We start from the raw sequence: 24,066 nt of genomic DNA on the forward strand, positions 1-24,066 counted from the left end.
CGTGTTGAAATCGAGCTTTTTTATATCAGAGTTTGTATATTGTTTTGTGGTTGAAGTTACAGGCGGTTCTATCAAGTTTTATAAAATGTTCGAGTAATTGCGCGCGCTGTGATTGGTCAGTTCGAGTTCATTATAGCTCCATAAAGCACTCTGCTTACGTCACGCGCGTGCATTATAACTCAACATATGCACGCAAGCTACGTCACGAAAATTTTGCCCTGGACAAAATTTGAGAATCAGCTAGTCCGTCCGTCATTATGGCTGAAGAATTTCCACGGTTTCAACTCGGGTTCGAATTCCTGAACGTCGAGAAAAGTAGCAGCGTTAAGGAGTCTCAAAATGAGGCACCTGTTCCAAAGAAAAAACGGTTTGCAGAACTGACAGAAGCGGAGAGAAAACGTTTGTTTCTTGCCACAAAGGAACGGTTTTACTTTTCATTCAGCATTTAAGCCAATAAAAAGAAAGCATGTACATGTAAGGAGAATACTTATTTTGATTAATTAAAATTCGCAATCCTTTTCTTGTTTAATATGTCTTTATGTTAATGTGGTGGTTTACATTTTATAAAAGAAATAAAAAAACTTGCCCTTCGTGCATTGTTGAGTTATATAAGCACTTGGGAATTTTTAAGAACACTCGAGAAGTGCGAGAAGCACTCGGCTGCGCCTCGTGCTTCTCTATGCACTTCTCTCGTGTTCTTAAAAATTCCCGCGTGCTTATATAACTCAACAATGCACTCGGGCGCGTTTTTTATTTCTATACTAAAAGGCAAATCTGAGTTATGGGAGATATAAGACGGATACAAGAGAAGGAAATCATTGTCATTAATCAAGCCTGTTTCGTATGAAAGTAGAATGATATCTGGTTTCCTTGAATGTAATCATTTTTGCAAAGACACGCAGAGACTGCACATACCGTTGCCGTACAGCAAAATCTTAGTCATTTGAGTTTGGCGGGTAAAACACTGTTGTCAGCCTAGTCCCTCACGGCCAAAGTAGCCGTAGTAGCACCTCGCCGTAGCGTGTCTTAAAGTCCCTATTGGATTAAACTCTACCGTTGAAACCAAGTAACTGCGTATTCTCTGTTAATAATGGTAATTGAACTGAGTGGAGTGCAATTTGGTCTGAAATCATACGCGTGATTTCAAAATCGAACGAGCGCGCAGCGCGAGTTCGATTTGAAATCACAAATATGATTTCAGACCAAAATCGCACGACTCGAAGTTCAATTGCTACTTTATTAGAACCATTTTGAAATCGCACAATTTTATCGCCTTAAATTTAGATTTTTGGTGTATTGTTCCAGTAGCCGGTTTCAAAAAAGCGGAACCGGAAACGTCTTTACGTCTCATTTAGTATGCAAAACGATGTCATGTGACGAAAACTCATTCGAGCATGACAAAGAAACAAGCAGTTCTGAAGTCAGAACGAAAATAGTGTACTTCAGGGATAAAAGTTCAATTCTCGTCGCCTGAATCAACTATGGAAGGCCTTCCTTTCTTCTGTGGTTGAGGCTGAGACTTTTCATTGTCTTTGGAGAAGGAATTTAAAGGTGCATATCCTGTGTTATTCTGCGGTCGATTTCTTTTGAGTTGTGAAACTCCCTCGAGTGCACGATGCCCAGTGGATAGTACGTTTTTTTTCTTTTAAATACCGTTCAATGGTATGATTTTAAGGGAGTCCAGCTCGTTATCATCTCCGTTTTTTTTGTGACTTCGGCGTAGGACTCAATACTCAGGACCTTGTCAAGTTCTTGCAACGCCATTTGTTTTAAGATATTTCCAAGATGGCGGGACTGGCACGGGCTTCGTAAGACGTTCGTTCATTCACTATTTTGTGCAGTGTGACGCATTTTGACTATGTTTATTCACAGCGACAGAGTTGAGCTCTTTTGTTGCTTCGTTTGAAACTACCGGAAACCTGGAAACATCTACCTTCTTGAGATGGCTCTGAATTTGTTGTTGTGTGGTTTTCGTTTGCTTATGTTTTACTGGACTTGGTATCATACGGATCTTGAGCAGATGTTGAAGAAAAATCACCAAAATATTCGTCAAAATGGACACTGAAAGTTGGAAACTTCCCTTAAAGTAGGTCTTCAGCCTGAAGGAGCTCATAATCGTCATTCAGAAACTGTAATTAATTAAATTCGTCATTTTTTTTGGGAAAAAAACTACAACAACAAACTTTTGGCAATAGTAGTTGCAAAATTCTCCACACAATGGCCTTTTGCCTTTCATTTTCCTGAAATTTTATTAATTACTTTAAACTAATCTTGAAATCTGATTGGTTGTTTTGTTTTACTGTCCCATTCTCATTGGCTGAGAAAACGATGCGATTAAGAGCAAAAAATAGTGCGATTCGTGAATAAATCGCACCACTCAGAGCCAATCAGATTGCAAGGATAACCAGTGATTTCAAAATGGATTTAATAAAAGCTGTTATCACAATTTATTAATTCACAGGTCAACACACAGACTACCTCAAGCCAACTTAAAATATTGATTTTATCATTTGGCTGAAATAAACCTCTGCTTCTTTTCAGTTTTGCAGGATTTGACGCAGTCACAGTCGCCAACAATCATTTCAACGACTTTGGTTCCGAAGGCGCCAACTTCAGCGTGGATATTCTCAAAAACATAGGGATTCAATATTTTGGCATAAGTTTTGGCAAATATGACTCATCTCAGGTACAGTTTTATCATTTCTTTCGGTATATATTCTTGGATGTGTATGTTTTATCACTTGTTGGTCTTAAACTTATATCAAAGTTGGCACTGGTGGCGATTTCCTAAAGGAGCTTAGTCACGGTATTTTGTGTCATTTTGGCCACGTACAGAATTAGCTTTAAATTTGAAGAAACCTGAAAATACTAGTTCACTAAGATAGAAAAACACAAAAAAGAAATGGTCAACCATAAAGGAGAAAGGATGGTTAAGAATGGAGAAGACTAACATCGATTACAAACGACAAACTTGAAAATTTGGGCTAAACTTTTCAAGATGAACAAACCGTGACGGTGCTCCATTAACAAAGGTAATTTTGATGGGCACACATCTTACCCACGTCACATCTTCGTTAAACGATGGAAATTAAGGTTGCGACATTGATGGCTGAAGGTTGACGTTTTACTGAGCCTCTTACATAATTACCTTGTGAAGATTTCCGGGCAGGTGGGGCTCGTTAGTTCTTGATCGACAGCGTTATTCCAACACAAGCTGAAGAACACCCTCTAAGGTGCAGATCCATGATCACCCGAGATTGACGGATGCCGATGATGTGAAGGTTAATTACGTTTTTATGACAGTTATTCTGTCTCGGCTATCTTCTGTGCCGCTCTCTCTTGGATATAGGATCTTGATCTGAACTAAAGACTCATTCCTTGTAGTAAAAGTTTGAAGTTGTCCTTCGGTAATATGTTGGGTGATTAGATTTACGATTTCATTTGAGGCCTTTTTGTATTCCTTGGCCATGCTGTTGATCGGCGAAAGCTTGGAATGAAAAGAAATACAGTAGCTCGGGGCCTCAATCAAATCGTCTGTTTTGTCCTTCTGTTAAGTAAGTGCAAGTCTGTTAGCTAATATCATTCTTTCCGAGTGAACCATGTTATGCATTTGGTAAGAGCCCGATTTAATTTCTGTGTTCCTCCTGCTCTTACGAAGTCTTGTTAGCAAACGTGTCTTGGAGCAGAGCAAAATCACTGAAGCTGACATCAAGGGTCTTTCCGATCCTTTATCATCTCATATGGGAGAGTCAACTTCAACAATCCAACATCCCGTCTACAGACGCACAGAAATTTATCTTACATCAATTGTTTGCCCTCTTGTTATAGGAACCTCTGATCCTGGAAAGAAACGGCATCAAGATAGGATTTCTTGGTTACTGTGACATCATCGTATCCATAAACAAAAACTGCACAGAAATGAGAATGTTGTTCAATTCTGGTCCTGCTGTTTATCGAGATGATATTGCCACTAGAGACGTCAAGAATCTAAAGAAGGTTGTTGAAATATTTTAACTTCTAATCACTTGTGCCTATACTAAAAACTTTTGAGTTTCTGTTATTTGTTGGTTAAATACTTACAATATGAAAATTCATAAGCTTGATGAAATAACGATCCTTTTTGGTATCTCCGATGACAACCCAGGGAATTGTTTGTTAAATCATATAATCGTTCTTGGGAAATATACCATTTATTTATGCCGTTGTAAAAATATCAAGCAGTCTTTATCCTTACTGAAGGCCAAAACAAAAGAAACTAAAAAACTAGCACTTTTAATTGCAAACAAGAACAATAAAAAATCTATTCATTAAAAAAAATGGCAAAACATGTTGTCGTAAATATTTCAAGTTTCTCAATAGCCTAGTAGCAGGTATATAATTTTATATGCATATACTGATTTATAAATGTATCCGTACAAATTAGTATAGGTTTTTATTATATGGCTGTGTCTCACAAGGACTGAGAACTACCGAATTCTCGAATTTGATTGGCTTAAATCGATATTGACCGCGGTCTAGATTTTACGGTTACGTTTTGGGTGAAAAAATGTCAACCTAAAATACAAAAATATTGACTATTTTCTTCTACAAATATTAGTGGAAACGACAAAAAGCCTAATTAAAAAAAAAAAAACTGTAAAGAGGACAAGCAAACTTTGGCAGATTGAAATTCAGCTCATCGCCGTTCGCAAGCAAATTGTCAGCTAGTACAAACCAGTTACATTAAACGAATTATTTTTTTCTTGTTTGCCGTGTAATAAACATCTTATTAACCGAGCTCAGTCGGTCTGTGTGGGAGAATCTTGACCTCGGTCGTGTGTACAGACCTCGGTCAAGATTCTCCCATACAGACCTCCTGCTCGGTTAATAAGAGCTAAATATTATCAACCGTACCGTTAATTAGATCTAGCTGACTGTGAATGTAATGTAAATTCGTAATTAGCGTTAGTGAGTAGTGTAAGCGTTAACGTTAGTGTAATTAACTATGTTATTGTTCGTATCCCTCTTGTAACTGTGTTTTAAGCAATAATAAAAAGTAAAAAGTCATCCTTTGCTATACTGATCCAGTAAACCTAAATATAATCAGTTGGTAAGGGCTGAAATGGCCTAAAATTGGCTGACCTAGCCCTTTAACTGCTGAACCTTAACAGGCATATCCCTTTATATGTAACGGCAGAGTTGTGCAAAGGGCTTGTATTGCTGAAAGAGATTGCCAGACAACTGATCTGCCACCTCCAGCAATTAGTAATTCACTGACATTACCAACCATAGGAAAGCACTAACAGTGAATTTTTGATTTAACTCTCGAAGGCTAACGTGGACATCATAGTTGTCTTCATCCACTATGGTGAAGAACTCTATCTAAGACCACTTCCGTACCAACTTCATATAAACAAACACCTAACGTCTCTTGGTGTGCAAATCATCATTGGAGCACATCCGCACGTGCTGCAACCTCATTATATCAAGGACAACAAACTGATAGCATACAGCCTCGGGAATTTCTTGTTTCACCCAAAGGAGACGATGAGTGGAAGCGATCCGGTAAGGTTTTTGATGGCTAATGATAATTGAGAAATAGAGAAGATGTTCCCCGTGTCTCTAACGAGTTATAAACACACGAGTGGAAGTTTCGAAGAACAAGAAATGCTGTGGGAACCGTGCGAGCCGGTAGGCGAGTGTTTCCAGAGCTTTTACGGGTTCTCCGAAACTTCCACGAGTTCTCTATTTCTATCGAGTTAAATCGAGTTAAATCTAGTAGCGTTCTATCACGAATGCCGTTCTCTGATTGGCTGCGCTAATCACTATCTATTCTGTTGCAGAGTGCGAGTAGCCTAGCAGTGTGCGCTTGTTAACGAACTAACGACCGCTGATTGTCTAATAGAAACATGATTTTTAAACCAGTCAGCCTGCGTATCTTCTTTGGGCTACTTTCTACTAGTCCATTAAACAGCGAACTTACAGCTTACCAGTTGTAGTTGTCGTGTCATAATGTGCACATTTCGCAATTTTTTGTTATTCTTGAGTATCTTTATGAGTATTTTATTTGGAGGAGGAGGAGTAGTGATTTCAAATACTTCTTTTTGAAATACTATAATCTTTTGCACAATTATTTCGTTAACTTTACTGTTTCGTTTGCTCTCTCCTTTCTCCAGTTTTCTAACAGTTTCTCGTTGTTTATTCCGCTTTAATTTCTTTTGTTTCGCAGAGCGTTTATGGAAGACTAGGCAAAAGACCCAATAAATTCTTGATAGAGTCGTTCGAACACTGCGTCCTCAGAAACTGTGAGAGTGTGAGAGCAACCCAGATGTTGAAAGTAACTATATCTAGGTACGTATTAATTAAGAGGTAAACATGCTTAGAGATACTTCAAGCTAGGCTAAAGCAAACAACAGTCTTGCTTCCCAATTCAAGCTGTTTTCAATTGAGTGTCGAAAATAATCGGGCAATTACTTTGGTTTTGGTTTTGGCTTTGGTTCTACTTCGGTTTGGCTGAGTAGTCTTTTTGATAAGTAGTTGGTTTGGTTTTGGTTTTACAAAACTCTATGAAGACCGCTCCATCATCCAACGTGGAAAATAATTTAGCATGAAAATTGTCTTGCCATAATCATCCTTTGCACTCTTTTTTTTTTTTAAATTAAAAAAGGAAAAATGTATAATTTTCATGTCCAGACTGGATATTCTTATTTTTCTGCCCACTTTAGACTAAAAATATTATTGTCTGCGTTCTTAAATAACAGTGCATGTGTTTGAGTTAAATAAATCGGACGTGACAAGGAATTGAACTATCCGATCGATATAACTGTGTGGTGTCTGTTTTGTGGTACATTGTGCACGTGCTTTTTAGCGCACTTTTTCTCGCTATTTTGTTAGCCAGTTATGTTATGCTAGAAAAAAATATTACGATTTTTAAGGCAAAATAAAATTAACTTAGAAACATGTGATTTTAATGTATTTTATTTCCCATCAACCCGCAAAAAAGTGTCCTCAACAAAATCTTAACAATTCTCAGAAAATATCGCCAATTTTAACCTCGATATTTTTATAAAAAAGGATATTACTAAAAAAAAAAGTTTATTGGTTTATCTGGTACCTGAACAAAGGTTGCCAGGCAGGTCAGAGCTTGGTCACGCATCAACAAAGCGTCGTCAAAACGGACGGTACCCAAGGGAGTAACCAGGGAGACCTGGGGTGCCCGTGACCTCCCCTCTTTTGCAAGCTTTTTTAAAGCAAACAACCTACAACGAGTGGCGAAAACGTGAACAACCTCACTTTGACACAGTATGACCCCCCCTCCCCCTTTGAAAAATCCTAACTACGACCCTGGTATTCAGGGATGAGCCGCTTATCTGCCTGAAAGAAAGTACGGTCCCAATAATGTCTAATTTCTAGAATCCTTCGTTTCTTTCAGAGATGGTGTTGTGGGGGCAAAATATCTGCCCCTGAAGATTGCATTTGATCCGAAAACCAAACGAATTCATCCTGTACCAAAAAAAGACCCGGGATGGGTTACTGTTTGTGGGGATGAGGATAAACAATGCCAGAACTTTGATACGTGTTGAAAACAATTTATGGGAGCTTCTGAAATCCATTTCAATCAGGCACCTGTTTAGTTATAATGCCTTCGAATGTAGTCCTCGATACATTCTATTTCAGCGTGCTTTATAGGGAAATTGTCTAAGGGATTAGTAAAGATATTTTCACATTCATAATTTGATTATAATCGTTACTCCGCGTAAAATATTTTTAAGAACATTTTGACAATTTACTGACCCAGACTGGCATTCACCAGGACTCAGATGCCAGGCTCATACAACTATTAAATCACCGACAAAATCGCCAACCATATCAATACTCCAGTTAGTTATTTCCTAAAGTATTTTCCTGCCAAATTTCGTGAAATTCTAATCAGTGGTTCTCGAGAAATAGGCGTATTTCCGAGAGTGGAATTTTTCATTCAGTCGCAATTTTTTGACTTACTACGCATGCGCTGCATTTAACTGGGTTCTTTCGGTAACAAATAAAAAGCTGCGAATTGCTGGGTTCTTTGCATCGTTACCTTTTCTGACATACCTTTGTGATAAAAGACTAAAGCCATTAATACACTGCGTTCAATTATAGAGTAAAATAGCACAAGGAACAAGGAGTCATAATAGCAAATTATGAATGTGAAAATATCTTTACTAATCCCTTAGACAATTTCCCTATAAAGCACGCTGATATAGAATATAAAATAGCACAAATAGTGCGGGTTTTGATGAGCCTAGAGCAAATCTTAAAACGTATGGTGAAAGGGCTTTTTCCGTGGCGGCACCAAGGCTCTGGAATAAACTACCCCTCCAGATCAGACTTTCATCATCAGAGGCAGTTTTTAAGGCTAATCTTAAGACTTATCTTTTTAAGCGTGCATTTGATTTGTAGTTTTTACTTTTTATTTGTAGCCTAATTGTATTATATAGCGTATTTAATTCTTAAGATTTTAACTTTTAGGATTTAGGATTTTAGGTTTTTAAAGAATTAGGATTTTAATTTTAAAGTATTGTAAACCGCCATGGACAATTAGTGGAAAATGGCGCTATATAAATGTATATTTATTTTATTTATTTATTTATTTTGAGTAAATAAAATGATCGCTGTATTGACGGCGTGTTTATTTTTTGCAATCCTTGTGCGTGCGCTGAGTTGCATCAGCAAAAGCGCGGGCGAAAACTGTGTTCGGCCACCTTAAAAGGGCCATTAATCGATTCATGCGCGCGCTCGCGCGCGTTGCTAAGGAGGTGAAATTTTACTTCCGGTCACATACGTCAGCCTGAGCACGGAAAATAAAAACTCAAAAACTTGCAAATTCGTATACATTTTAGATGTTTTTCTTTGTGTTTCGCAAAATGCAAAGTGAAAAAAGTACAGGCAAAGACAAAATATGAGAAAGACAGAAAAACAAGAGCAATAGAAAGAGAAAAACTAACTCCGTGTGGCTTTGTTTGATCCTACCGAAGTGCGCTGGTAGTGTAAATTGCGCACGCGCTGATAGGGTAACTTCCAATAGGTATCGGGCGCACTGCCGCTTTCTTTAAATGCTAAAGGAAACGCGGTTTTTCATTAAATCCAGCCTTTCTCGACGAATTTCGATTAAAGCCAACGTTGGAAACATAGCTATGCATTCCTTTTTCGAAATCATGCTTTTTCCAGAAAATTACGAATTTTTCAATATTTTGAAATGCTCTCAAAATCTGACCTTTTAGAAATGAAACAAAATCGATGCATAGCGTAATGAGGATTTCAATTAAAATATGAAATCAATGAAAAAAATCCCGATTAAGTAATTTACCTGGGAGCCTTTGCATTTTTTCTGTATTAGTCACATGAGCATGGGCGTGGCCTGATGACGTCATCACTAGTGTTACTGATCATGAAAAAGTTGAAACACATGAAATGCCTCTGAACTAACTAAAAATGATGAGGTTATATGAGACTAAATTTTCCTTAGCAACGACTCGAAAAGATCGGTTAATGGGCCGTTAATGTACAAAGTAAAATATGGCCTCGCGCCGTGTATTGTTGACGAACTATTTAAGCAGAAAAACACTAGTTATTCACTTAGAAATGGTGATTTTGATATCCCAATCTTTAATACTATAAACTATAGAAAACATTCTCTAAGATATCAAGGACCGCGCATATGGTCGAAACTAGATAACAAATTGAAAGGCTCTCTGAATATCGAATTTATCTTTCAAAAAGAACATTAGGGAAAAAGACCTCACATCTTTTCTGTACAACAACAGTAATTGTTGTAACCTCTGAAATGTTCCAATATGTTTTTCCTTTCTCTATTTACTGTTTGCTTAAGTCTATATACAATACTTGATCAAAGACTGACTTTTACAGCCTTGGACGAGAATTGAATTGCGCATGCCCTTTATTTAAGCGCGCACTCATGTGACGCCATGTATCGCGTGCGAGAAAGCAAGAGTAAATTAGAGCACTTTTACCGGTTGTTTATCGAGCTTTTTTGTCATATTTTTAAGGCCCTAGGCTTAAACACATGTCTGAACGAAATTAGACACTATTGCTACGTATACCGAAGTGATTTATGCCTTTCCAGGGCTTAAGTGGTTTTCGTTTCTTCTTAGAGTTACTTACATCATTTTTGCACGCGCGATTAATAATGGTAATTGAACTGAGTGGAGTGCAATTTGGTCTGAAATCACAAGTATGATTTCAGATCAAAATTGCACATGATGTTCAATTGCCACTTTATTAGATCCATTTTGAAATCGCACAATTTTATCGCCGTAATTTTTAGACTTTTGGTGTATTGTTCCAGTAGCCGGTTTGTTAAAAAAAAAAAGCGGAACCGGAAACGCTTTTACGTCTCATTTAGTATGCAAAACGATGTCATGTGACGAAAACTCATCCGAGCATGACAAAGAAACAAGCGGTTTTGAAGTCAGAACGAAAATAGTCTGCTTCAGGTATAAAAGTTCAATTCTCGTCGGTTGAATCAATGATGGAAGGTCTTTCTTTCTTCTGTGGTTGAGGTTGAGACTTTTCATTGTCTTTGGAGAAGGAATTTGATGGTGCATCCTGCGTAATTCTGCGATGGATTTCTTTTGAGTTCTCCCTCGAGTGCACGATGCCCAGTGGATGGTACGTTTTTTTTTCTTTCATACCGTTTAATGGCATGATTTTAAGGGAGTCCAGCTCGTTATCATCTCCGTTTCTTTTTGTGACCTCGGCGAAAGACTCAATACTCAGGACCTTGTCAAGTTCTTGCGGCGCCATTTGTTTCAAGATATTTCCAAGATGGCGGGACTAACACCAGCTTCGTAAGACGTTCATTCATTCACTGTTTTGTGGAGCGAGGCGTATTTTGACTATGTTTATTCACAGCGACAGAGTTGAGCTCTTTTGTTGCTTCGTTTGAAACTACCAGAAACCTGGAAACATCTACCTTCTTGAGATGGCCCTGAATTTGTTGTTGTGTGGTTTTCGTTTGTTTATGTTTTACTGGACTCGGTATCATACGGATTTTGAGCAGATGTTGAAGAAAAATCGCCAAAATATTCGTCAAAATGGACACTGAAAGTTGGAAACTTCCATTAAAGTTGGTGTTCAGCCTGAAGGAGCTGATAATCGTCATTTAGAAACTGTAATTAATTACATTCGTCAAGTTTTTTGGAAAAAAAAACCACAATAACAACAGAGTTTTGGCAATACTAGTTGCTAAATTCTCCACACAATGGCTTTTTGCCTTTCATTTTCCTGAAATTTTATTGTTTACTTTAAACTAATATTGAAATCTGATTTGTTGTTTTGTTTTACTGTCCCATTCTCAATGGCTGAGAAAAAGATGCGATTTAGAGCAAAAAATAGTGCGATTCGTGAATAAATCGCACTATTGAGAGCCAATCAGATTGCAAGGATAGCCAGTGATTTCAAAATGGATTTAATAAATACTGACATCTGGCAGGCAATCATAGCGCGCGCTACTGAGTCTCCGAAAAACTGTAGTAAGCCACCTTCGCACAGCCGCTTGCACCGGCGCACACAACATGATTGTCAATGTTTTACCTAAAACAGCGCGGTTACCCCTACTTTTTTTAAGTATGAATTTAAATCACATACGGGTCAAAAATGAGATATTTAATCTGAAATGCTGTTAAGAGCACTTATTATATGGTTAGCTTCGTGAGCGGGCAAGATGAATCAAATCCTGCGCTGTGATTGGCTACCCGATCGGGCAAGATGGAGCTATCTTGCTCGTTCGGGACTACCCGCCGTATCCCGCGGGAAAAATTTCCCCGAAAGCCATATAATAAAATGAAAATGCTGGGTATGCACCCGTGCAGCGAATTCTTCAAGTTGTTTCATAATTGTTTCGTCAATTCCTTTTCAATTGAGAAATTGAAACAGTTTAAAATGTAAGATTAAATTCTATTTGATGGATGCCTTTGTGAGAAATTATACCGTAGTTACTTTTTTCAATTAAAAGTTCTCAATGAAAACTTCATGAATCTAATATATAGCTAGCGCTATCCATAATGCTCCAAAGAGCGGAAAATGACTCCCTGTTTTAAATTCTTATTCATTTATTTATTTTTATTGTATTCTTGTAATGTTCATAACAGAATTACCAAGTGACCTGGGCCATTAAAGTTTTAGAAAACTGTAAATACTCGTTCTTCTTCGATGGAATCACCCACTAAATAAATTCCCGGTGGATTATAACGTGACCGGTCGCTCATACCGAAAATAAGTCGGGATCATATCGATATATTTTTTTCGCTGTAATTTTTCGTCCCTTAGACCCGATTTCTAGGCGTTATGTGATCCCGCGTTCGTTGCTGAACGGAATAAACGGACTTTTCGTTCCCAGGCTTCCCCTTTCGACCCAGTCTCCCACTGTTTATGAAATGTTGTCTAGGAAGTCGCCTTGGAAACGAAGGCAAACTTCTGACCACTGCAAGAAGCAACTTCAACCAAGATGGCGTCAAGAATCATGCATGGTCGGCGAGAAGGCCAAAGAAGAGGTAATCTCGTCTCATAAACGCTTATTTTTGAATGATATGTGAAATTAAATTATTTTTCTACCTTTTCGTCGTTTAGAAATGGGTGGAACAAATATAAGTGTCATTCCTGAAGGAGTTGATCCGCGAGAGGTGAGATAGAGTTTTACTGTCGACGAGACACAAGTTTCTTGAAATCTGTCGTTCAGTTGTTTCTGTCGCTCAACAAAGGAATCTGTCCTAACTCTTGTACAATGATCTGTTTTTAGGTAACAGTTCTCCAGCCAGAAGCATGGAGGCGAATACAAAATAGTCTTTCACATTATAACGAAGAGCAAATGCGATTGCAAGCGAAGAGACAGGAAAGGGAAGAACTCCATGCTCTGTCGAAGGAGTCGGTAAAACATTGGGAAAATACGATCGAGGTATGATATTTCCGTATTTAGTGTGCGCGTTTGTTTTCGTAAACGCTTATGTTAGGAAACTGAATTTAAAAAGTGATAGATCAAATAAAGATCTGTTAAAACTCTTGAAAGGCAATAAAGATTTTTGTGATCATACTTTTAATACATGCAAGCTTACATGTATGTGTAATCTGTTTCCCCAGTAACAAGCACGATGAAAAATTGAAATTTCTACTTGACTCTTAACTAGTTAACAACTTAAGTAAGATCCTATTCTCATTTCAACATATTATTGAAGGGACAAAGACTGAAGAAGCTACAAGCTCGGAAACTCAGAGAAGAGAAGGAGTAGGTAAGGAAAAAAAAACAAATCTTAAATGTGTAAAGCCACAGTTTACTTCATGATCTTGCTTTGCAACTGAGCTGTTTCTTTAGAAAAAGATGAAAAAAAAATCAGTTATCTTTGCCAACATTAAAGTCACCTACTTCAAAATTTTGTGAATACTCCGATTCATGTAAGAAATCTCTAATTAATTTAATGGCAAAATATGTAAAAGTAAAAATACATTGAGCGTCAGGACGTAGGGTTGATACAGTCCTTCAGTATGACCATCACTCTTGGTTACTAAGATTTGGATGGCAATTAAGGACGGTGCCTACTTTTGTTAGTGCGCAGACGTTCTGCGCATCACGCAAGACATAGTTCAAGCATGTGCGCGCGCTAGGGTTGACATTGACGCAATCAACTACGCCACCAAGTACATGACTAAAATGGAAGCAAAGTTTTCCTATTGTGACCAAATCATGTTTAATGCCAGGAACACCAGAATAGCAGCATATCGCTAACCACTTACTGTTAACGTCTTCCAGCTGAAAAACTAGCTGTCATCTGTCGAAAATTATACTGAAATCCAACTGTGAACATGTACCTGCAGATGGTGTAGTGCGCGCGCAAAACAAGTGCGAGATACGCAATTTTTTTACTTACTGGGGAGGTGACAGGAAAAAATGTAGCGGGCACCATAAAAGTTTTAAAAAAAATCAATAACTTTAAAAAACGCGTGGTTACCCCTACATTTTATGTAATGAAATAGAATTGGCAAGCCTATTCAATATGTGACTAGTTTCTGGTGGTGAGCAAAAGGTATTTAGACTGTATTTTAGCTGAACCAGAGGAAGACTGTCAGACATGCTAAAAGCGCTGTTGCAACGATTTTGTCATAAAAAAACTTACCAGAAATGGTTTTTGGGTTACCATTTACTATGCATTTTTAAGATCTTTATAGATGTGTTTGCTTTTCTGTATGTAAAGGCGAATTCTAAGGAAATCTGTGAAGAAATATCCTTTCCTTCTTTTTTTCAGAAAAACGCTGATGTCAGCATTTTTGTTGAGATTCAAGGCTAATTATCTCGAAAAAATGCGTGGCTACCCCAATTTTTCTTTGTGGATTCCACTAGCCCTTGCAAAGATCTACTTTTTCCGCCTGGTCTTAACCCGGTGCAAAAACCTTTGTATTTAGTAGGCACCGTCCTTAAATTAACTCTTAACTGAGGAGGAAAGAGTTAAGATTGACATAGAAGAAGTTAAACACCATGCACAGAAAAGAAAGGAGGCCATTGAGAGAGCAGTACTACCATATTGCGTTCAGAAATTATTGAGCGTGAGCTGGGACCCAATGATGCGCGAAGGCGGTGCGCAGAAAATGTTGAATGAATATTGCACCGTGTTGAACCAATATTTCGATCGTGAATGTGAATGAATATAAACCGTTGAATGTGAATGAATACATCCCGTTAATGTGAGTAAATACATTCCTGAATACGAAATACGTCGTTAAATGTGAATTAATATATTTCTTGAACATAAATTTAGTCCTTGAATGTGAATAAATATATTCGTGAATAATAATAACAACATTAAATGTGAATGAATATAAACTTTGTGAATTTTGCACCATTTCGCCAACCATACTACGCAAGTTCAACTTGTGGCTACTTGCGACTACTTACGAGTCCGTTTGACCAGGGCTTTACAATTTTCATTTCGTAAATGAGACAGCGGACAAGCTCACCAACCCTGAAGTACCGTCCCTGTGTATTTTTAACGGATCTTAACAGGTACTTAAATTTAATTAATGTTGCTGAGGTTATCGCTAGATTACTTTTGCAAATAAATAAACGAAATGTTGGTTCAGTTTTGGTTTAACATTTAGTGTTGAAAAATTTGCTACAGTTGAAACAATACATGACTCGAGTAGGCTATGTTTAAAAATACCTCCCACCCGCCCCTCCATATTTGTTACCGGTTGTAAAGATGCGAAAAAGGGTTAGAAAGGAAGTTAAATAAGGGGTAAACTAATCAATAATTAATTAAAATTTCTCTGCTGGGTAGAAAGTGACGGAATATGGGTTGATTAACGACTTTTACTGAATAGCAAAGCCTCTTACCAGGGAGAAAAAATTTCGTTATGAATTTAATCGCTTACTTTGTAATGTCATTGACTTTGATGGCCGTTTCTGCGAAGAAAGGTAAGCACCGTTCATTCTGATTTATAAAATTTACCTTCATTTTATCCAAACTGGGATTCTTGAAAGTATTAAGTTGAGACTCATTTTTACCGCACTGAACAAAGATTTGTAGAACTGTAAACAAATACTGCTACAGAATTAACAGCAAAAAGTAGTGTTATTTTAACAAATCAACGTCCAGTAAACAGAAATTGCGAAAGAGACTGTAGCTGAGATGTACCAATTTTTTTTTTCCTTTGAGCTTTAATTATGCATTTGGCAAATCCGGCCACGAAATATAGAAACAGAAAAACGGCGAGTAAAATGATTAACTGCCCAAGAGCAAAACAACCATACTGCTCATGCACAGTGTTTTAGCACAAATTTTGAAGCCGATAACTCCTCAAAAAAAGTATTTCAAATTATCGAAGAAATATTGATCACATTTCGTATTTAAACCCCAAGGACTAGGCTTTGTGTGATTCCATAAGTGACTTCTTTCGTAATTTGTGCTCCAAGAGGATTTCCTCTGATTATTCCTCATTGCAGTATAGTTACAATCTAAAATCTTGTGGAATTCGGAGACATGGCACATGGTCAAAATGACAATTCTTTTCACCGACTGACTAACTCAATTTTGGACAACACTCTGGTTTTGTTTACCGTCAAATAATTAGATTAATCCAATATGCTTGAAATTGTCCTTTTTTAGACAAGGAATAGTTCTCCAATAAGCTGTTTGTATCACAGCTTTTCTGCGCTCAATGGTTGCGAAATGCGAATCGAATGAAAATGGTCGATTTTCAGCCTATTTTCAGCCCAGCTGGGACTCTATAAATTGCATGAAATTGGGTCTGAAGGTTAAATCGAAAATGTCGTTTTTCTCGGAAAGACAAAGCTATTTCAAGGAAAAAACTACAGCCTGTTTGCACTCTTGCTAGGGGCTAGCTATATGCAAAAGACGAGTGAGTTTGAATTTTCTAGCCTTGGCGCAGAAATTTGATTTTGTTTGATTTTTGTCGAAATTTGCTCTTAATAACTGTCGATCAACTTAACAACTGTCGATCGACACTTAATAACTATCGAAAAGGATAACTTTCGATCCTTAGGTATAACTGTCGATCGACAGTTGTGACTGTCGATCGACAGGTGTAAGTGTCGGTCGACACTTAAAACTGTCAATCGACACTTATAACTGTCGATCAATATTTTCAAGAATCCCAGTTTGGATCAAATAAAGGCCATTTTTGTTTTGCATTTGAAATATCCAGCCGCCAATTTTACTTGCAAGCATAGCAAAAGGTGACTTGGCTTAAGGTTACAGTACACCTTCAGGTCGGCAATTTTCTTCAAATTTGGATTTTTGGGTCAAAGTAGTGGTCGAAGAATAATCTCTAATTCCTGAAAAAGAATTTTGAAAAAGACTAAATATTGACGGAGAAATGTTGGTTTTACGTTTTCGCCGGAAGTAAAAGTTTACATCTTGATTGACAGCCCTATGGCGCGTAGGAAATCAACCAAGACGATTTTCGCGGGAATTACCTGTACGGATGTCACGAATTGACTACTCATGTTGATCAGCATTGTTGTTCTGACTACCAAGCATTTTTGGTATTAGGTGTAATTTTATTAAGTTATAAGTAAAGGTAGACCACGTTAGAAACATGGACCAGTTCGTAAAAGCGAAAACAGCGAACAACGAGTGAAAATATATCAATGAGTGAAGATGAAAGTTCACCACGCGAATGAAGCTATAGCTATCGTATAAGGCGGGCAAAAAAATCGAGGTAAGAGAAAAGAAAGGTTATGTATAAATTTGGGAACTTGACAGTAATAACAGGGATGTTGACAGAGACTCCGATGAATCCGATATCGACGAATCGTTGGACTCATTGAGACCCATTGAAATATTATCCATGCATAGCTGGACCACGCGCAGTTGCTCCGCCGCACTTTCTTTTATCTGTTTTCTTCGCCTAGCCACTCTAACGTTCGTATCCTTTTTCGTCTTCCCCATTTTGCCAGAGTGACCAGCTTCAAGAAAAACCGAGCTACAGAAAAATTATCTCTCCACCTTCGGCGCCTTGAGCGCATTGCGAAACACAAGGGTTTTTGGAGATTCTATTCACCAGGACGTTAACGGTAGTAAACTTTCCCTGCACTGATTGGCTCAGTTATCTGAGAACCCACTTGAAGGCGTTTGTGGGCGAAGTTTGTTTGCAAAGCAGAAGATTTTTCTTAGTGCTGTTTTCTCGAATAATTTTTTTTGCTTTAAGCAGGCACTTTTAAGAGTTATAACTCAAAGGGAATTTGCTCAATTGCTCTCAAATTTGGACAGTAGCTAGTATAACACATAAACTACAAAAGCGTGTCTGCGAAGTGTTAATTTCGAAATATTTTTTTCTTCGAGAGCGATTTTTGTACGATCCCTCTACATTTTTTTCGTCTTATTTCGAAAATGTTCTGTAACTTTTAACTGCAATTGAATATGGCAAAACGCAGACACGTTTATTAAGCACTTTGGGCCCTGAAACCGAGGAAAAAATGAAATTGGCGAAAAACAAAAATCGCTTTGACTTGTAGCTTTCGAAAGGTGATTCGGGCGCTCGCATTTAGTGGTCGTGAAAAATTCGACAATTCATTTCATTTCAAAATTCTTGGTACAGTTTGATAGCCAGCTCTATAAGCTTTAATTTGATATAGGGGTTTAGGTATCTACCGCTTAAACTGTACGCGCTACATCGCTTGCACGCGAGACACCCCTGAAGGTATATTGTAACCTTAAAAACCTCCCCTCGAAGTTTTGCTGAGTTTCTCGAGCAATCAGAACGCCTAATTCAATACTTATATTCACCTCTGGTAATTAATTTAAAATTGTTTACAACAGCAAAATAACTAACGTGTGTTAATTAAAATTAATCGGCTAGGAAAACAGTCAGGGATCGAAATTTAACACAGGAGTAAAGCAGGTCATAGCTAGTTACAAAACAAGACTTCATACAATGAAGTTTAGAAAAAACATACTTGAGCTTTAATGTTGATTAATAACAATTATCCTCCTCCTGACATACCCTTCTATTTGTTGGAAATTTTTCGTCGATATTCAGGCAATTGTAGGATTAAACTTGTTTCAGTTCAACGCCTCATCAACAGCTTAACGTAAGGCTCTAAAGATATTTCTCTCATGTTACTTCGCAGATCAAGTCACTTTACTTTTTGTGGGAGATATTTCCTTCTCTGGCCCGGTGAAATATTACGTGGAACACAAGTATCACACATATAATGACTCGTTCAATGAGGTTGCACCACACATCAGACAAGCTGATATTTCTGTTGGTAATTTGGAATCTCCTTTTGTTAGCCAAGATGTCTATGGCCACATATACAAAGGAAAAAAGTTAGTTTTACTAGATGCGAGTCCAGAGGCTGCCCCAGCATTGAGGTATAATAATCGTATCAAGAGTCTTGAATAACCCTTTCCAGCAATATCCGGATACATTTTGGGATATTTAGAATTTTCCGAGATATGTAGGAAATATTAAGATATTTAGAAAATGTAGGAATATTTAGAAATATTCTTTGATTATTGTTTAAAGTAGATTTTTAACTTTTAGTACATTTAAGAGAGCCACAAATTTATTAGTTGATAAACTATTACGTGTCACCCTCGATAAATAAAGTTTTTGATTTGATTTGATTTGATTCATAACTTGTTTCGGCTTAGCCCTGTGTTTCCTCGCTATTCCCTTGAAACAAGACTTAGTTTTATTCCCAAAACAATCTACTTCAGTGATTTCCATATCACTAGAAGCAGTGGCGGATCTAGGGGAGGTAAAAAGAAAGAAGAAATAACAGAAGGCAGAACAGCCGACAGGGCAAGCAAAACAAAACCGGGCCACTGAGTTTAGTTTACATGGAACAGTCAGAATATGGAAAAACATATAAGTGTAACTCAAACACATGATTCTTTGCTTCTTCTCAGTTTTGCAGGATTTGATGTTATGACACTAGCCAATAATCACTTGAACGACTTTGGTTCAGAAGGAGTCAACTTTACTGTTGACGTTCTTAAAAAGACGAGAGTGAAATATTTTGGCGTCACTTATGGCAAATATGACTCTTCTCAGGTACAATAATAAACTGGGTATCTTCGAGGCTATGTGAAGGAGGAGAGAGCTCAGGAGCGAGGCAGGTCTATTGCTAGACAATTAGCCACAATGGTCGGTACGTTACAGACCGCCAACCTGAGGTGTAATAAATTTTTCCCCTAACGTGCTCCAAGGTGATGTGCCTTGCTAAGTAAAAGCCCTGAATAAGTTTCGCGGGCTGCCGTTTGTCATAACTGACCCACCACCAAACGGGCTGTAAGCAAAAGGACTAATTTCTGTTTGTTATGATAGTTCAGTCTTCCTTCTAATTTACAAGTTTTCTAACTCTCTCATTCTTTCTCGTATTTACAGGAACCTTTGATACTGGAACGACGTGGAATAAAGATAGGGTTTCTTGGTTACTGTGATTCCATAACCGCGGCCATAGACAAAAACTGTACCGAAATGAGAATGTTGTTCAATTCTGGTCCTGCTCTTTACCGAGATGACATCGCCACAAGAGACTTCAACAAGCTAAAACAGGTGTTACTGCAGTTTTAAATCTTTAAAGGGAATCTTGGCTAAAAGAAAAGCAGTTTTGTTTCATATCATAATTTGGTGTTTGATTTAGATTATTTCAGCGATTTGAAGTAGATAATTCTTTACCTGTTACGAATGGTGGGCGTTTCGCTTCTGCTATTTTAGGATTTCTAATTTTCTGGGCGCCGCTATGTTTACTTTTGCAATGTTTAATGGGAGATTATGACGCCGAGTGCGCAGTTGAATACTTTTAAAATACCGCAATGCTTGAATCCAGAGATATAAAAGTGCTTGCAATCGTTGTAATTCACTTAAGTTTGAGTTGATTTGAAATATATTCTAAACGACATTTTGTTTTGTTGTTTCTTTTTTATTGAATTCCTCGTGCGCTAAGTTTCATAAGTTTGGCGGCACAATGCCGTACATCTTAGAATTCGTGATCAAAAGTTACGCAGCGCTCACTTGCCCTTGCTTAAAAGTGAAAATTAACTTTCAAAGTTCTTGAAGTTGGCAAAAATACCGCTTATGTCAACAACAGAGTTAAGGTCCAGTGAAAGTTGATTTGGCTTTGAAATCTCACTGGATGAGATGACGTCAGTTGAGAACACGCAACTCTGTTTACGTGTTACTTTTCAGGTCATAGTTGGGTGAACTATATCTTCTCATTGTCCCACACAGACCCTTAGAAGACTATGGTTGTGTTCACACTTGGTGCTCTAGCGCTGGTAGCTGGGCATCCACACAAAACAGTTATGTTTTTAGACACTGGGTATTCTAAGGACATACTTACAATTACCACTTAGCGCCCGGGTACAAGGTGGAGACCTTGTACCCGGACATGGACACTGTGCTCGGATTCTGGTGTGAGAAAAGATGTGTTCACACTAGGTGCTCCGCGAGAATCGCACCAAGAAGGTACCAAGTGCAAACATAACCTATGTTCAAAGGGTGAACAATCTAGGAACCATTCTCTTTCTTTCTTTCTTTCTTTATGTTAGCCTATCAAAAAATACACAGAAGCTTACATTGGCAAAGGTGCTAAGAACGTACCCAAGCTGAGATTGACTTACAAAGTTTTCGTTCTGAGGTATGCAAGCACGTGGTTGCAACGTGGTAAAACCTGCAAGGTTTCCCGGGCATCTCCGGTTACGATAACTGATTTGAAATGCATTACCTTAAGAACATTTTAAGGCTCTTAGGTTCAAACCACCATAGTAAAAGTACAAAACGTGTTTATTAACAAAAAGTTTAGCTCGTTAACCTTACCAAGGGCGCAAAAACTTAACGTCAATCTTTTTTGTCAACTCCTAAAGGCTAAGGTAGACATCATAGTCGTCTTTATACACTATGGTCAAGAACGCTGCTTAGGCCCGCGTCCCTACCAGCATCGTATTAACAAACACCTGATGTCACTTGGTGCACACGTCATCATTGGATCACATCCTCACGTGCTACAACCACACTGTGTTACTGAAGACAACAAGGTGATAGCACACAGTCTGGGGAATTTCTTGTTTTACCCAAACCGTCCTATCGGTGGCGGCAATCCGGTAAGGTGTTCGTTTAGTTATCAATTCCCATACAAAAGGAACATTCTGAAAAAAAATCTTCAATCCTACTTTAAGAAAAAAGATGGCGACTGGTACATTTACCCATAATTCTAAGCGCACAAAAGCTTTAACAACGCTCACTAAAACATACAGAAACGTTCTGAAATCTTCAAACCTAGCATGCAAAATGTCGTTTGCACAACTAGGAGGGCAAATATTGCAAAAATATTACCTTCCTTGTACTTTATGGGCTGCGTAGGCTCCGCATGGTATTGTGGTAAAATGAACAGTCCCCATCGTTTTTCCTATGGAGGATTTTATAGCCAAGAAAATCATGGCAAAGTTACGAATTGGCCGGAAGGGAAATATCCCTTTCCTCACATCGACGAACAGACAGAATGAGTGCCGGTGACAAAGTCCCTTCCAAGTGATGTGTCAAATATAGTTACTTAACACACTGAACGCTGATCCGATATGCTGTTCACTTTTAACACGGTTCGGGCATGTATTTTCTGCGGGACAGTTTTAGTCTGTCCGTAATTTCCTTATCGCGACAACGACATGCTATTCTGGGTATTTTTGTCTATTGTTCATGGTCACGCGTTTTGCATGTGATATTGACCGATCCGCAAACATTTGGATTTGAGTTTCATCTGAGGTCATTACCATGTGCGTTTAGTAGACAATTGGTCCCCAAGCTGGTTGCCTTACTTTTTGCTGTTACACCGTGCTGACGAGACCAAACCAGGTCGAATCAGCTGTTCACGGTTGTAATTCTCGGCTTTCGTTTAGGATTCTATCATGTCGTTGTCGCTTTAAGTTGTCTATATGGCAGCCAGCACGATGAAGTAACAAACAAATATGGCAACCAGCACGCATGATTGCCAATCGTAGGCAAAGGTTCAGAACATTGCGAACAGGCAAAAGTTTTCCTTTACGTAGAAGATATTGTCAATCTCCTCCCAACCTTAGGATTAGAGCAAACTTAAATCCCCGGGGGGAGTACTCCTAGAAAAATTGGGAGGGGTGTGAGGCCTGCCTCCCAAAACCCTTACCCTATTTAGCACAAAAATCTGTGATTTTCCCTACCTTATTTATGACCTGACCAAAAATTCGATGCCCTATTTAAGACCTGACCCTTAAATCAATACTCTGGTTCAGACATGCCTCATAATTAGTTCCCTAGTTCAGATCGATGCTAATGGCATTGTGACGGGCTGTTGTTGATGGTCTTATCGATAATGATGAAAAAAACAAGTAGCTTCTGTTAAAAAAAACATACTCAATTCAAGAGTAGAATGCAAAAACCATCCCCTAGTTAAGACCAAAATGGCAAAAATCGATTCCCTTTTTCTGACCAAAACGGCTAAAAAACCATATAACTTGGGACTGCAACTACCTCCATAGCCCATATAAGGGAGTATCCCCCGGTATCCCCCCTCATGTGACTCTTGATTATTAGACTTTCTTATAGATGATTGAACTCTGTTCCAAATGTTTAAGAAATGACACTTATTTTGGCTTGTACTTCTGATGTTAAAGATTTTGCCTTTACTTTGCCGCAGATGCTCTTCAATGTTCTATCGATCCCTTATTACTGTTATTGCTGTTCCTTTTTTCCAGGAAGTTTATGGACGTTTGGGTAACAAACCTGATAAACTCTTGATAGAATCCTACGAACACTTTGTACTTGAAAGCCCTGAGAATTTAAAAGCGTCCCGTATGCTGAAAGTTACCATCTCAAGGTGGATATAACATGAACTTATTGACCGAGTGAGAGGGTCGGACGGGAAAATATCTAGCTCGAAGTCAGGAGGTACGGACTGAGTACAGCGAAATTTTCCAGAGCGAGTGCCATATTTTCCTGTCCGGTTCTCTCACTTAGTCAATAAGTATATTTATCATACCACTTTTACTAAAGTTTGATTTTTTTGGAAAGTTGTGAAAAAGTGTTGAATGAATGGTCTGTACCTTACAGCTCAGCTCAGCTACAATATTCTTTTCAATCCACTATTTTCAGAATACTCAATGAACAGGGTAAAAGTTTATTGGAATTCGTAAATCTGTTTGTTGCTGAAGTCTGAAATATCTTTAGCCGCGCGGGTCTATCCAAAACAACCAAAGAACATTTCTTCTCACTTTTGAAGTTGCTCTATTTTGTTTTTCTTGTTTTAGGAGTGGCATTGTGGGAGCAAAATATCTGCCCCTGAAAGTCGCATTTGATCCGAAAACCAAGCGAATTCATCCTGAACCGAAAAAGAAAGCAAAATGGATTCTCGTCTGCGGAGTTGAAGATAAGCAATGCCAACCATGTCATAAGAGTTGAAAGGAGATAAAGAAAACCACAACGCCTGCCGTCTTTTTACAAGTTATTTTCTATTTCAATTTAATTACTGCAAGAGCCCTAAATACTGTACCTCTGATTTGAACCGTTTCGCTATTTGATCTTCATTTAATTCCCTTAAAA

The 24,066-nt window shown here is 38.1% G+C and overlaps 3 protein-coding genes across 3 annotated transcripts in view; all 3 read left to right on the forward strand.

The window, feature by feature from the left end:
• LOC145488007 (capsule biosynthesis protein CapA-like) overlaps positions 1 to 7,853 on the forward strand; it is a 19,953-nt gene extending 12,100 nt beyond the window's left edge. Inside the window, exons 3-7 of the mRNA XM_081466770.1 lie at positions 2,542 to 2,686; positions 3,829 to 3,996; positions 5,311 to 5,544; positions 6,209 to 6,330; positions 7,412 to 7,853. Coding sequence (XP_081322896.1) covers positions 2,542 to 2,686; positions 3,829 to 3,996; positions 5,311 to 5,544; positions 6,209 to 6,330; positions 7,412 to 7,562 — 820 coding nt within the window. The 3' untranslated portion in view covers positions 7,563 to 7,853. The remainder of the gene's footprint in view (positions 1 to 2,541; positions 2,687 to 3,828; positions 3,997 to 5,310; positions 5,545 to 6,208; positions 6,331 to 7,411) is intronic.
• A 4,103-nt stretch (positions 7,854 to 11,956) lies between these two features.
• Positions 11,957 to 14,788, forward strand: LOC145487595 (cilia- and flagella- associated protein 210-like). Its single transcript, XM_081466414.1, has 5 exons — positions 11,957 to 12,533; positions 12,610 to 12,662; positions 12,779 to 12,934; positions 13,212 to 13,265; positions 14,467 to 14,788. The coding sequence occupies exons 1-4, from the start codon at positions 12,488 to 12,490 to the stop codon at positions 13,263 to 13,265; spliced, it is 309 nt and encodes a 102-aa protein (XP_081322540.1). The 5' UTR covers positions 11,957 to 12,487; the 3' UTR covers positions 14,467 to 14,788.
• A 531-nt stretch (positions 14,789 to 15,319) lies between these two features.
• Positions 15,320 to 24,066, forward strand: LOC145487056 (capsule biosynthesis protein CapA-like). Its single transcript, XM_081465764.1, has 7 exons — positions 15,320 to 15,442; positions 18,620 to 18,863; positions 19,404 to 19,548; positions 19,882 to 20,052; positions 21,363 to 21,599; positions 23,223 to 23,344; positions 23,775 to 24,066. The coding sequence occupies exons 1-7, from the start codon at positions 15,382 to 15,384 to the stop codon at positions 23,923 to 23,925; spliced, it is 1,131 nt and encodes a 376-aa protein (XP_081321890.1). The 5' UTR covers positions 15,320 to 15,381; the 3' UTR covers positions 23,926 to 24,066.

The sequence above is a fragment of the Orbicella franksi genome, chromosome 5 (genome assembly GCF_964199315.1).
Source record: "Orbicella franksi chromosome 5, jaOrbFran1.1, whole genome shotgun sequence".
NCBI lineage: Eukaryota > Metazoa > Cnidaria > Anthozoa > Scleractinia > Merulinidae > Orbicella > Orbicella franksi.

Excerpts from the sequence above, each read along its gene's own strand:
- LOC145487595 (XM_081466414.1), top strand. The coding sequence starts at position 12,488 with ATGGCGTCAAGAATCATGCATGGTCGGCGAGAAGGCCAAAGAAGAG. Across the intron at positions 12,534-12,609 it reads GCGAGAAGGCCAAAGAAGAG|AAATGGGTGGAACAAATATA; the intron begins GTAATCTCGTCT and ends TTCGTCGTTTAG. Across the intron at positions 12,663-12,778 it reads AAGGAGTTGATCCGCGAGAG|GTAACAGTTCTCCAGCCAGA; the intron begins GTGAGATAGAGT and ends ATCTGTTTTTAG.
- LOC145487056 (XM_081465764.1), top strand. The coding sequence starts at position 15,382 with ATGAATTTAATCGCTTACTTTGTAATGTCATTGACTTTGATGGCCGTT. Across the intron at positions 18,864-19,403 it reads GAGGCTGCCCCAGCATTGAG|TTTTGCAGGATTTGATGTTA; the intron begins GTATAATAATCG and ends GCTTCTTCTCAG. Across the intron at positions 19,549-19,881 it reads GCAAATATGACTCTTCTCAG|GAACCTTTGATACTGGAACG; the intron begins GTACAATAATAA and ends TCGTATTTACAG.